General features: G+C 40.4%; 1 protein-coding gene across 1 annotated transcript in view; it reads right to left on the bottom strand.

Annotated features, from left to right (window-relative positions):
• Window positions 1-2,682, bottom strand: part of LOC109874106 (microtubule-associated protein 1B) — a 65,317-nt gene extending 62,635 nt beyond the window's left edge. Inside the window, exon 1 of the mRNA XM_020465882.2 lies at window positions 2,295-2,682. Coding sequence (XP_020321471.1) covers window positions 2,295-2,478 — 184 coding nt within the window. The 5' untranslated portion in view covers window positions 2,479-2,682. The remainder of the gene's footprint in view (window positions 1-2,294) is intronic.
• Window positions 2,683-12,990: the final 10,308 nt, after the last annotated feature.

Below are 12,990 nucleotides of genomic sequence, written 5' to 3'. Positions count from 1 at the left end.
GCTCAAAAACAGCCCCAAAACATCACTGCTCTAGAGGAGATCTGCATGGAGGAATGGGCCAAAATACCAGCAACAGTGTGTGAAAACCTTGTGAAGACTTACAGAAAACATTTGACCTCTGTCATTGCCAACAAAGGGTGTATAACAAAGTATTGAGATAAACTTTTGTTATTGACCAAATACTTATTTTCCACCATAATTTGCAAATAAATTCATAAAAAATCCTACAATGTGATTTTCTGGATTTTTTTCCCTCATTTTCTCCGTCATAGTTGAAGTGTACCTATGATGAAAATTACAGGCCTCTCTCATCTTTTTAAGTGGGAGAACTTGCACAATTGGTGGCTGACTAAATACTTTTTTTGCCCCACTGTAATACAAGACAGTAACAACATTGACCCCAAAGTGCAGATAACAACCAGTAGGCCTATAGGACAAAATAAGGTGCAACGTATTGACAAGCAGTCTGGACATGGTCAAGTCCAGGGATAACATCATGGAGGTGATGAAGACACAAACAGTAGAAAACCAAAGGGTGAAGCCTGGTCTGTGCTGATTGATTCATCCGGAGAGAAAATGCCCTGCTAGAAGATGACGAAGCATTACTGGAACTGTGTGCACAGCATGATGCAGCTGTGTCCAATTCCTGATTGATATCTGACATGACCCATTAAAACCAGACATTAAACAACACATGCAACAAGCTAGCCAAGAACGCAACCAAACGCATAATAATGACAAATACATAAATATTATAATAGGTTTCAAAGCAAATGTCTAGTTTTCCCTTTAAAATCCCTTAGGGAATTAATGTAAAGCATGCATTCTTAGCAAAGGCATATGAACAGATTTGCCATCATAATTAATAAATAACTCTTCAAAATATAGGCCCCATCTACTAAGCATAAACACATTTTTTTGTGAATATGGCCTAAAATATGAACGTGTAGGATTCCATCATATGTTGTTTTTATAATCCATGCAATTCTGTTAATAGTGTGTTTATACTGTAAACAATAGAATATAGGAGAAAACCACAGCATTAATTGTCATTGATCACTCCTGTGCAGTAGGCCTCAGCAGGTTTTTCAGTGTTCCACAAGTTTACGAAACATGGCGCTGTAATCCGCCCACACATTTTTTTCTACCGCCACAGTTTCTTCTTGTCATGCCAACCTGTATGACCACCCAAGGCCCAACCAATGCTGACAGACGACACAAGCACCGTCATTCCCAAACGCCTTTATGTTTATGTTTGAATAATGCTCCCTACGACTTTCCGTAGGGACCGCAGTGCGGAGTGGGCCACGCCTACATGCCGGTGTCGGATGAGAGAGACCATGATACAGGAATGAGAAAGCAAGGATGAGGAATGGTATGGGTCCTGTTGGGGCGGGCACGGTGGATGATTTAAGATGTAGCAGCAATAGGAGTGTTATCACGCATGTACATAAAGCAACATCGTGTTCAAAATATGGAACTATTGGAGTGCGCCCACCGGCCAATAAGAAGCCTAGCCTACACCCTCCTTTGTTATTCCCGTAGGTAAAATGTGATGTGTAGGCCTATGAATACATTTACTACAACGAAACAACGGATGCACTAAACCAAAATCATGACAAATGTATTGAAGCAGGTGGTCTATATCCTGGCCCTGATCCGCATCACATCCCCAAGAAAAGCAAAAACATGTCTCATTGACGCACAAAAAGAATGCTGAATCATTCCCGAATCCCGACAGCTTTTCCACGTGTGTGACTGATTTAAAGTAACACTGCAGAATATATTATGTTATGGAAAGGTAGGATATACCTTTCCATAACATATATATTCTGTCCTATAGAAATGGTGTATGGAGGAAGGTGAAGGGGGAAAGGGTGTTGAGGTGTGGACCGATGCCATCTGTTTGATTTGCGTTAACCACAGATTTGCAGATACCACACTGGGATGGGCCGTGCGCGCAGCCTGCAATAACACATCACTTTAACAACAACACAATCATGTTCACGTTTTTTCTGGTTGCCCGAGAGCATCATTGTCAATAATGCCTATGGAAGTGGATACATCCAAAATTAGATAGTGTTATGCGTAAAGTAGCCAAAGTTACAAAAGCATGGATCCAGACTTGGCGCGTGATGTAGGCCTAGGCTAGTTCTTCTCACAATATTCCAAATAAGATAGAGTATAGTTGTAGCCTATGACAAAGCATGTTGTTGCTGCCGCTACCATCATAGGCTAGCCTACACCACATCCTCAAAATCGTAATACGATATCGCATCCCTCAGTCTTCTTACCTTTTTCTATATCGGCAATGGCACACTTCAAGTGATCCTCCGTGACCATTTCCCCAATAACCACAAGCAGGTAAAATTTGTTGTCAACAAAACGGTGCGAGAGACTCGCGGACATCGGGGATGCCATAACGTTGCTCGAGCTGCTTAAAGTCTCAATATCTGCGGACTCCACAAGCGTCGCCATCCTCGCATTCACACCAGGCAGCACACACCCCTGTCCGGCTACGGAGTTGAGTGATCGTCACTACACTTACAGTGCGCCGTGAAAGGAGTGGTCCTGCTTTTATACCCCTAGACATTGTGTCATGATTTGCAACTGGGGGAGGAGAGGGACACGAGAAATCGGTGCTCTGGTGCGCTCTTGCTCCCATCCACAGCGAATCAAACTATGGGATCAATATCATGCCAAATGTTTTCACAAATGTAAATCACTTTCCACAAATGTAAATCACTTACCATAAATGTAAATCACCAATCAACAAAATGTAAATCACTTTCCGCAAATGTAAATCACCAGTCCACAAAATGTAAATCACCAATCCACAAATGTAAATCACCCATCCACAAATGTAAATCACCAGTCCACAAATGTAAATCACCCATCCACAAATGTAAATTGCCAATCCACAAATGTAAATCGCCAATTCACAAATGTAAATCACCAGACCACAAATGTAAATCGCCAATCCACACATGTAAATCACTTTCCGCAAATGTAAATCACCAGTCCACAAAATGTAAATCACCAATCCACAAATGTAAATCGCCAATCCACAAAATGTAAATCACCCATCCACAAATGTAAATCGCTTTCCACAAATGCAATTCGCTATCCACAAACAAAGACCTTTTTAGTTGTATTTGTAAAACGATATCTTGCATTAGATTTTTTTATACAACTGCATATATGCCGTTCATTCCCAAGTGCCTCAAGTCAAATTACCTGTTGTATTTGGCGCATGTGACAAATAACATTTGATTTGATGATTTGATTTGATAATATCACGGCATTCCCTAGTATTCCCTTAATTACATTCCCCAGCTCCCCTCATTGTGAATCCCCAGTTGTTGATATGGTAAGATACATCACAATAAACAGATGTGTGCATATTAATTAGAACAAAGCCTATCTTGACTGTCTGACAATTATGTAAAAAAAGAAGACGCTTTTGACATGAAAGGAGTGTTCAAAAGACGAAAGCCAGACAGCTACACTCTTAGGAAAAAAGGTGCGAAGTATAACCATACAGGGTTCTTCGGTTTGTCCTCATAGGGGAACCCTTTTTGGTGCTGGGTAAAACCCTTTACAGAGGGTTCAATCTAGACCCCTCTATGCAGGGTTCTTAGAGAATCCCCTGTATATGGTTTTACCTAGAACCCACTATGAAGGGTTCTGCCTAAAACCCTCTATGAAGGGTTCTACCAAGAAACATTTGATCATCTAAAGGTTCTTCATAGAACCCCTATGAAGGTGCGGTACCGAGAACCATTTTATCTCTGGAGGGTTCTTCCTAGAACCCTCAATGAACAATTTCACCAGCCTTATTCGTTTTTAAAATTGTATTATTTATGACAATTTATGACAACCTGGTTGAAACCTAACACAGCGGTGTTGGGAATCTCCTGATTTAAAAGCCACATTAAGGTCAGCAAACCACATTATATTGGCTGGCAAAGTAATGTGTAAGTCCTATTGAAATACAACCAGAATTAGGATGTCCAACAAGTAGAATTGTTAATCACCACACAACCTGCATAAAAAAATTACTGACTGAGTAAGGAAGATTAAATATTGAGACTACCTCAATCATCTAAACTGGAACAACCATCACAGTAACAACGGGTGCATTAAATCCAACATATTAGATTAGTTTAGAAAACAACGTTATTTATTTTGCAGCACTTACTGGTCAAAATTATTATAGCTGACATCGCACATGCCGCAGCACATGCGCAGGGTAGCCTTTTTGTCTTTTACTAAAAACCAATACAAAACCAATTAGGTGGTTGTTTGACAAAATTAAGATTCGGACATCATTGATCACACTCTTCTGATAAAGTGATACAAGCATCGGCACACTGCTTCAAAGTAAAATGCTTAGCGATTTCGAATCATGCCTCGGAGCTCCAGTATCAAATGTAACGTCACTAATTCCAATAGGAAATACACTTCACTTTGCAAATCAGCATAACGTGACTTGCAGGTAGGGTTGCAAAATTCTAATAAATTACCCAAGCGTCCCAGAAATCCCAGTTGGAAGGTTCCCGTATCCTTCAACCAGGATGTTTTGAAAATCTGGGAATTTGGGGAAAATGAACAGAATTCTGCAACCCAACTCGCAGGCCTGATGTCGCATGTAAACCATGAGTTTCAGGCCACTCTATTGGGATAAAGCTAGGCATCAAAATAAGGCCTTATGAGATATGTAATGTAGTGTCATAAAGAATTTAATTATAATGATAACATCCATCTAAGAACTCACTCGGTGAAGGCCACATGGCTGAAACTAAACAAATTTGACAACCTGACAACCTGACAACCTGTCACTAACAAATACAGTCATGGGTGGTAACTGTTGTTTTTAGAAGTGGGGGGACATATAAATATATATTCCTTTTATCCAGTCAGATAAACACCCCAAACAGCCTACCCGACCGCTCAGAGGCGTCCTAAAGCTATCATGTTGTGCTAACCAGCAACTAAACATAAACAATATCCTATAACCCACAGGTGGAAAAAATGCAACTTAAGTGATCCCCAATTAGAGACAACGATTACCAGCTGCCTCTAAATGGGAATCATACACAAACACCAACATAGAAAAATAAACCTAGAACCTCACATAGAAATAATAAACTAGACTAAAAACCCCTAGTCACGCCCTGACCTACTCTACCATAGAAAATACAAGCTTTCTATGGTCAGGACGTGACAAAAGCACACTGTTGCCTCGTTTCTTATCACTTTCCAATAATAAAACTGGGGGGGAAGAAAAAATGCAATTTCAGTGAAAGTTGTGCTCCTGGTGGTAACTACAATTCATTCGAAAAAGACAAGGCACACAGTATATATTGGAAGCGTGGCTTAGTGGGGGCATTATTTTTTTTTTTTTTACAGCTGATACATCTCAAATTTGAACCCACTGTGACACTATCAGTTTGAGTAATGACTACAAAATCACTTTAAATAAATGTACCCAGATATATTAAGTGTGATTAGATAGGTCTCACTTGGTGAAGGTCACAGAACTGACAAAGTATGAATTCAACAATTCACTCAATGTTAGTGGTGGCTGTTTAACAGTCTGATGGCCTTGAGATAGAAGCTGTTTTTCAGTCTCTCAGTCCCAGCTTTGATGCACCTGTACTGACCTCGCCTTCTGGATGATAGCGGGGTGAACAGGCAGTGGCTCGGGTGGTTGTTGTCCTTGATGATCTTTATGGCCTTCCTGTAACATCGGGTGGTGTAGGTGTCCTGGAGGGCAGGTAGTTTGCCCCCGGTGATGCGTTGTGCAGACCTCACTACCCTCTGGAGAGCCTTACGGTTGTGGGCGGAGCAGTTACCGTACCAGGCGGTGATACAGCCCGCCAGGATGATCTCGATTGTGCATCTGTAGAAGTTTGTGAGTGCTTTTGGTGACAAGCCAAATTTCTTCAGCCTCCTGAGGTTGAAGAGGCGCTGCTGCGCCTTCTTCACGATGCTGTCTGTGTGGGTGGACCAATTCAGTTTGTCTGTGATGTGTATGCCGAGGAACTTAAAACTTGCTACCCTCTCCACTACTGTTCCATCGATGTGGATAGGGGGGTGTTCCCACTGCTGTTTCCTGAAGTCCACAATCATCTCCTTAGTTTTGTTGAGTGTGAGGTTATTTTCCTGACACCACACTCCGAGGGCCCTCACCTCCTCCCTGTAGGCCGTCTCGTCGTTGTTGGTAATCAAGCCTACCACTGTTGTATCATCCGCAAACTTGATGATTGAGTTGGAGGCGTGCGTGGCCAAGCAGTCGTGGGTGAACAGGGAGTACAGGAGAGGGCTCAGAACGCACCCTTGTGGGGCCCCAGTGTTGAGGATCAGCGGGGTGGAGATGTTGTTGCCTACCCTGCCCACCTGGGGGCGGCCCTTCAGGAAGTCCAGTACCCAGTTGCACAGGGCGGGGTCGAGACCCAGGGTCTCGAGCTTGATGACGAGCTTGGAGGGTACTAATGGTGTTAAATGCCGAGCTGTAGTCGATGAACAGCATTCTCACATAGGTATTCCTCTTGTCCAGATGGGTTAGGGCAGTACATATTAAGGTAGTACTGCTCACTTCAGCTTTATACGTTTCTTAACAGATATTTTGGGGGGAATCACTTTCATCAAAATGTTTGAGTAGCCAGAACTTATTTGGTTTTACAGTGAATTAAGGAGATGTTAAGGAGAGGAGATCTGTCAGGTTGGTCACCGCCTTTCAAAGTTTGTTGCATTATGGGGATAAAAATTACTTGGTTTTTACCTGTCAACTGTGTACCTTTCCAAATCTTGTCCAATCAATTTATTTTACCACAGGTGGACTCCAATCAAGTTGTAGAAACATCTCAAGGATGATCAATGGAAACAGGATGCACCTGAGCTCAATTTAGAGTCTCATAGCAAAGGGTCTGTATACTTATGTAAATAAGGTATTTCTGTTTTCATTTTTAATACATTTGAAAACATTTCTAAAAACTGTTTTTGCTTTGTCGTTATGGGGTATTTTGCGTAGATTGCTGAGGAATTATTTTAATTTGATCCATTTTAGAATAAGGCTGTAACGTAACAAAATGTGGAAAAAGTCAAGGGGTCTGAATACTTTCCGAGGGCACTGTAGGTGATATTGCATAGGGCCATATTGTTTTGTAGTGGCGAGTTTTGTATGTAAACATTAACCAAGGTAAGCACACTAAGTGTGTTTGTTGTTTGCTGTCATCAGTTTTTAGTTATTTCACTTTGTTTCAAGATCGATAACATGTAAGTAAATCTCAATTTATTTTCTTCCTATATGGTCGTTGCTGTTCGTCAAGATAATTCTGAAGCACTTATGTTACTTTCATATTATTCAGGGTCCCTGTTTATTCCAGACAACTCTTTTTCTCGGATACTCTTCTCCTTCAACATTTCTCTTTCCTTTTTATCCTTGAACAAGAGACATATTCCTCAGATGTTGACATAAAATGTTGGACTTCACAATAGGGTGATAAGATCATGGCTCATCTAGCAAACTCTTAACTGAGTTGAAAAAAAACGACTACTCAACAGATAACATTATTGTTGGAGGTGATTATAATGGTTGCCCCTGATGACCTGATGGATAGGTATCCCACTAGGCATTCAGCCCATTGTTTTAATGACTCAATTCTTCATTTCTGCTCCAATTTTCAACTTTCCGATATTTGGCGTTCTCAGAATCCAACTTGAAAACGATTTTATTGGTTGAACTCTACAACTAGCGACAAAAGATTCAACTCTAGAATTGATTATTGTCCAATCTTCTGAATCTTGTCAGTGAATGTAGTATTTCCTCAGCTCCTCTGACAGACCATTGTTCTTTCTTTTTGCTTTGATGATGACAATAGTTTTTCTAAAGGATACTGGAAATGTAACTATTTTCTTTTTAAAGAATTAGCATTTTTGTTTACAGTCTAAAGATCTTATCAGAGAGACCTGTCTCGATTCTGCTCTTTCTGCTACTAACAAATGGGAAATTATTAAATTCAGAATTCGATGTCTTGCCATCACTACTGATGAAATGCAAAAAAAAATGCTAAAAATATATATATATTATTGTTGATGTTAACAGGCTGAGCAGTAAACTTGATTTAAATGACGATGAAAAAGCTGAGCTTGCTAAATGGCAATATGAAATGGATGACATATGCAACGATAAGGTACAGGGTGCCTTCATCCTCTCAAAGGCCAAATGGATTGAGAAAGGTGAGAAATTACATATTATTTCTTTAATTTGGAGAAAAGTAGGCAGACTAGGTAAAGCATTTCATCCATGTATGTTAATGTATTATATCTGATGACCTTGAAGTGATTATTAATAAGTAAATCACTCTTTCTACAGCCAAAACTACAACATCAAAAGGCTGGATAATGAAACAATATTTCTTTTATCCAAACATTGGGAATGATCCGTGGGTATTTAAAGAATAGACAAGTCCAACAGTTGTTGTTTTGTGATAACATGAAGGACGGTATAACTAAATAACTGTACAAATATATACGGCCCAGTTATCAGATTCACATCTAAATGTTGAGGAACTTATATGATTAAATATGAAACTATTTGTGAGAAGATGTAATGTGATGTTAGCCTTTTAAATGAGAGAATACTTTTTCATATAAAGTCTTAACCAGTCAGTGACCACACCCACGTGACTACAGACATTTTGTCGGCATCATGGAACGACCCATTTGCCAGAGTGCATAAAACCCCTCGTGAAGAATTAACGTACCAGACCAAGCAGGCAGATGGGGTTGAACTGGACGTCACGAATGGTTAGATTCTATGAGATGAGAAAAACGTGGAGCGTGGCTGCACGTTGAAATGGTAGGAATTTAAATCTCTAGAGACCATTGCCAGATTGCTACAGGCATGTAAAAAGGTTCTAGCTCTACATTAGACCAGCGTGACCGACAGCGTGAGCTGAAAAGTACGAAATGGTTAGAAACTCTGAAAATCTCTCTCAAGAAGAAGAAGACTGGAGCTGTTTAGTCTAGTAAACTTGACAAGAACCACCGGGTGGTACTTTGAAAGATCCATTCGAACGAACACTTCCTCTGGAAGATCCGGTCTAACAGACACCCAGAGACGCTACAGCTACAAAGGACATGCTGACCTCTGGCGGACAACCAGAGACTTTCTGTCGAATTACTTCCCGTAGATGGATTGAGTGTTTTCAACAGAGAGACAGCAAAAGACATCCACACGTAAATATGTACATTGCAATTCTTTCAAATGAGCGCCTGTTCATGAGCAAAATATTCACATTTCCATGAGCATAGTTATCAACTGTATGTACGATCGTGGAATTCCTTTGTCTCTCCCTTTCCCTCTCTTTTGAATCCGCCATTTTGTGTAACAAGCCGTCATATCGGTTTAGTCCACCAGAGACCTTTCATTGCATTGTGTTTGTAACCAATAACTATACCGTTTGTGTGTTTATGTATTTCTGTATGATTATTTAGTTAGTTAGTAAATAAATAATTTGGCCAATTTGTATATCGTTGATTCATCATTTAAGCTAGGGAATTTTGCGACATTTAGAATGAGACTGATAAGGTAAATAATAATTCATTAATTGACTGACTGATGTAAGAGATATTTATATCTTTAGAGTTTAGTCAGGAGATAGTAACTCGTTAAATAACTTTTTCCGTGGTGCCTCAGATTCCCAGATTACTACTTAATTAATTGTTATATGATTAATTTATTTGCATAATAATTGAACGAGGTATGTCATTATTTTATAAAATAACAGTCAAACACATTAATGATAGTTACTACATGACAGTTCTTATACCCAAAACCAAAGAAGGACTCTCTTTACTCTGACAATTGGAGACCAATCACGTTGTTGGCAACTATAAGTCACAAGCCAATGTCTATGCTAATAGGCTGAAAAAAGGTTCCTGTGAGTTCATAGAAGAAGATGGGTTTATATTGTTTTTAGATTTTGTAAAAATTACACTTTAGAGCACAACCTTTTATTTAGAACTCTCTACTTTTGGGTGCGGGGAGAATTTCTGTAAAGTGATAAGGATGATGATAGTGATACTAGCAGTTTGGTGGCTACGAGTAATAGAACATACCCTCGTTTCTCTATTACTAGAGGAATTAGACATGGTTGTCCAATCTCCCACCCATATTTGATTTATTTTAGCCACAGATTTATTAGTCGTATTTGTTAACACATATGAGAATTTAAAAGGCATCTGTATTTTTGGTCAAGATATACAGTGGGGCAAAAAAGTATTTAGTTAGCCACCAATTGTGCAAGTTCTCCCAATTAAAAAGATGGGAGAGGCCTGTAATGTTCATCATAGGTACACTTCAACTATGACAGACAAAATGAGAAAAGAAAATCCAGAAAATCACATTGTAGGATTTTTTATGAATTTATTTGCAAATTATGGTGGAAAATAAGTATTTGGTCACCTACAAACAAGCAAGATTTCTGGCTCTCACAGACCTGTAACTTCTTCTTCTCAGACTGCAAAAGTATGATGTGAAGATGATCTATACTCCGGAAAAGTTCATGTTCGCCGCCGACACTCTTTCTCGAGCAGTCGAAAAGAAAGAGAGCTTCGACACACAGAAAAACACTGAAATTCAGGCCTACGTCGACATGATCATAGCATCACTTCCTGTGTCTTCTGAGAGAATGGATCAGATCAAAAGAGAGACCGCAGCTGACCAAACAATAACAGAGTTGAAAGAAACAACACTGATAGGATGGCCTGCACAGAAAAACAACTGTCCTTAGAGAATACAGGATTACTGGATGTGCAGAGCAGAGCTCACCGTTGTGGATGACATAGTGTTCAAAGGCAACAAGTTTGTCATTCCCATGACACTACGCAAAGAAATGCTACAGAAAATACACGAGGGCCACTTGGGTGAGGAAAAATGCAAACGAAGAGCACAAGAAGTATTGTACTGGCCAAGAATGAACCAGGAAATCAGCCAGACCACTGCTTCATGTGAACTGTGTTTGACCTACAGGCCAAAGCAGCAAGCACAGCCGCTAATGCTTCATTCAGTACCCAACTACAAAGTTGGAATTGACTTTTTTGACAGCAATGGCAAAAGTCACATTGTTGTTACCGACTACTACTCAAACTACCCTGAAGTAGCAACACTGCCAACTACCTCCAGCAAAGCTGTAATCACCTACCTGAAATCAGTCTTTGCAAGACATGGGGCTGCGTCTGAACTGTACTCGGACAATGGCCCGCAGTTCTCAAGTTCCGAATTCCGATAGTTCGCTAATGACTGGGGATTCCGACACAACACCTCCAGCCCCAACTACCCAAGGTCCAACGGCTTAGCAGAGAGTTCAGTCAAAATTGTCAAAGGTCTGATGAAAAAGGCACATGATGGAAATGTGGATTTCCTAAAAAATCTGATGATCTACAGCAGGGCACAGCTGCAGAACGGACTTTCACCTGCACAAAATTGATGGGACGTCGCATTAGGACCAACCTACCCGTCCATGAGGACTGGCTGACACCCAGAGGTGCTCACAAAGTCAACCTCGCGAAGGAAGACCAGAAAGACAAACAAAAACAGCGACACGACAAAAGTGCAAGACACTTGCCTGAACTGAAACCTGGAGATCATGTACGACTCAGAGACATCACTATAGGAACCTGGATGCAGCAAGGGTGTGTGCAGAGAGAAGTTGCATCGCGATCCTATGAGTACCAAACAGAGCATGGATCACAACTGAGACGAAACAGAGTGGATCTAAGGCTTCAGCCATTCACTCAAGGGACTGAGGATCATCAGGAGGATACTGCTGAAGTGTAAAATGCCTTTAGAAATGGACAATTCAGTCAGAACACCCTGACTGACAACGAACGCTGTCCAACTGTTTCAGGAAGCACTTCAGCAGAATGACCAAAAAGGACTGTCAGAGCCCCTAAAAGGCGTATTGAGAATTGCTAAAAATAATAAAAAATACAATTAAGGTACACCTGGACTGAATGTTTTGGTCTTTGGTCTTTATACATTTTTGAACAATTATTTTAAAAAATGGGCAAATGGGATCATACATTTAGAGAAGTTATACACATGAAAAGTTAAATGATGTCATTTACTCTCTGATCTTCCTGCACCTTAGCTTCCTTATCAGGTGGATTGCGGTAGATTTCTCCAGTGTCCATGACGAATGACATATCTGACCTCAGAGGCGGGGTGCTGTTTCTATGGTTCCTTGGTCAGGTGGTGGCCATCTGTCCTGCCTTAGCGGTGTGTCAGAGATTAAGACCTCATCACCATGGCGCCACACACAACAGGACGATTAGAGAGAGAGAAGGGGTTTGTGGGTAGTAGTTATCTCTAAGTGCCGGTGATGGAGAGGAGGTCTCGACAGTATCCTGCTGTGATTAATGTTGATGAGGATATGGGTCTGTTACAGGTCAAGAGTTCAGGCAGAAACAGTAGGCCAACAGTAAGTAGACTTATATATGTTATTCTACTTTCAGTTATTATGATGTTGAGATATTAAAACACAATGTAAGGCTGTCTAATGCTTGTACAGTAAGGACCTCTCAGATCTGTAGCCTATTTCACGTTGGTTGCTGAGCTCCTGCCCTTCTACTGTGGTTTCATTAAGTACAGTGCATTCGGGAAATGTAGTCAGACCCATTCACTTTTTCCAAATTTTTCCAGATTTCGATTCATTATCAATGTGTCCACGGCTCAGTCTTCAACAATGGCAGGCATTTGATACTGGCAGTTAAACAGGTCAAAGGTAGGAACATCAGTACTTATAGACTAACAAGTAATGAAGATGAATGCACTAACTGTAAGTCTCTCAGAATAAGAGCAACTGCTAAATTACTGAAATGTAACTGTAAAGTGAAAACGACATAATAAAATATTTTACTTACATGGTAAGTAACTCCTGTTTCCCTTGGCCCAATGGAATGTGTCTGTCTGCGTCTTTT

This window comes from Oncorhynchus kisutch, linkage group LG29 (genome assembly GCF_002021735.2).
Source record: "Oncorhynchus kisutch isolate 150728-3 linkage group LG29, Okis_V2, whole genome shotgun sequence".
NCBI classification, from domain to species: Eukaryota; Metazoa; Chordata; class Actinopteri; order Salmoniformes; family Salmonidae; genus Oncorhynchus; species Oncorhynchus kisutch.
This window is presented reverse-complemented; position numbering and strand designations above follow the sequence as displayed.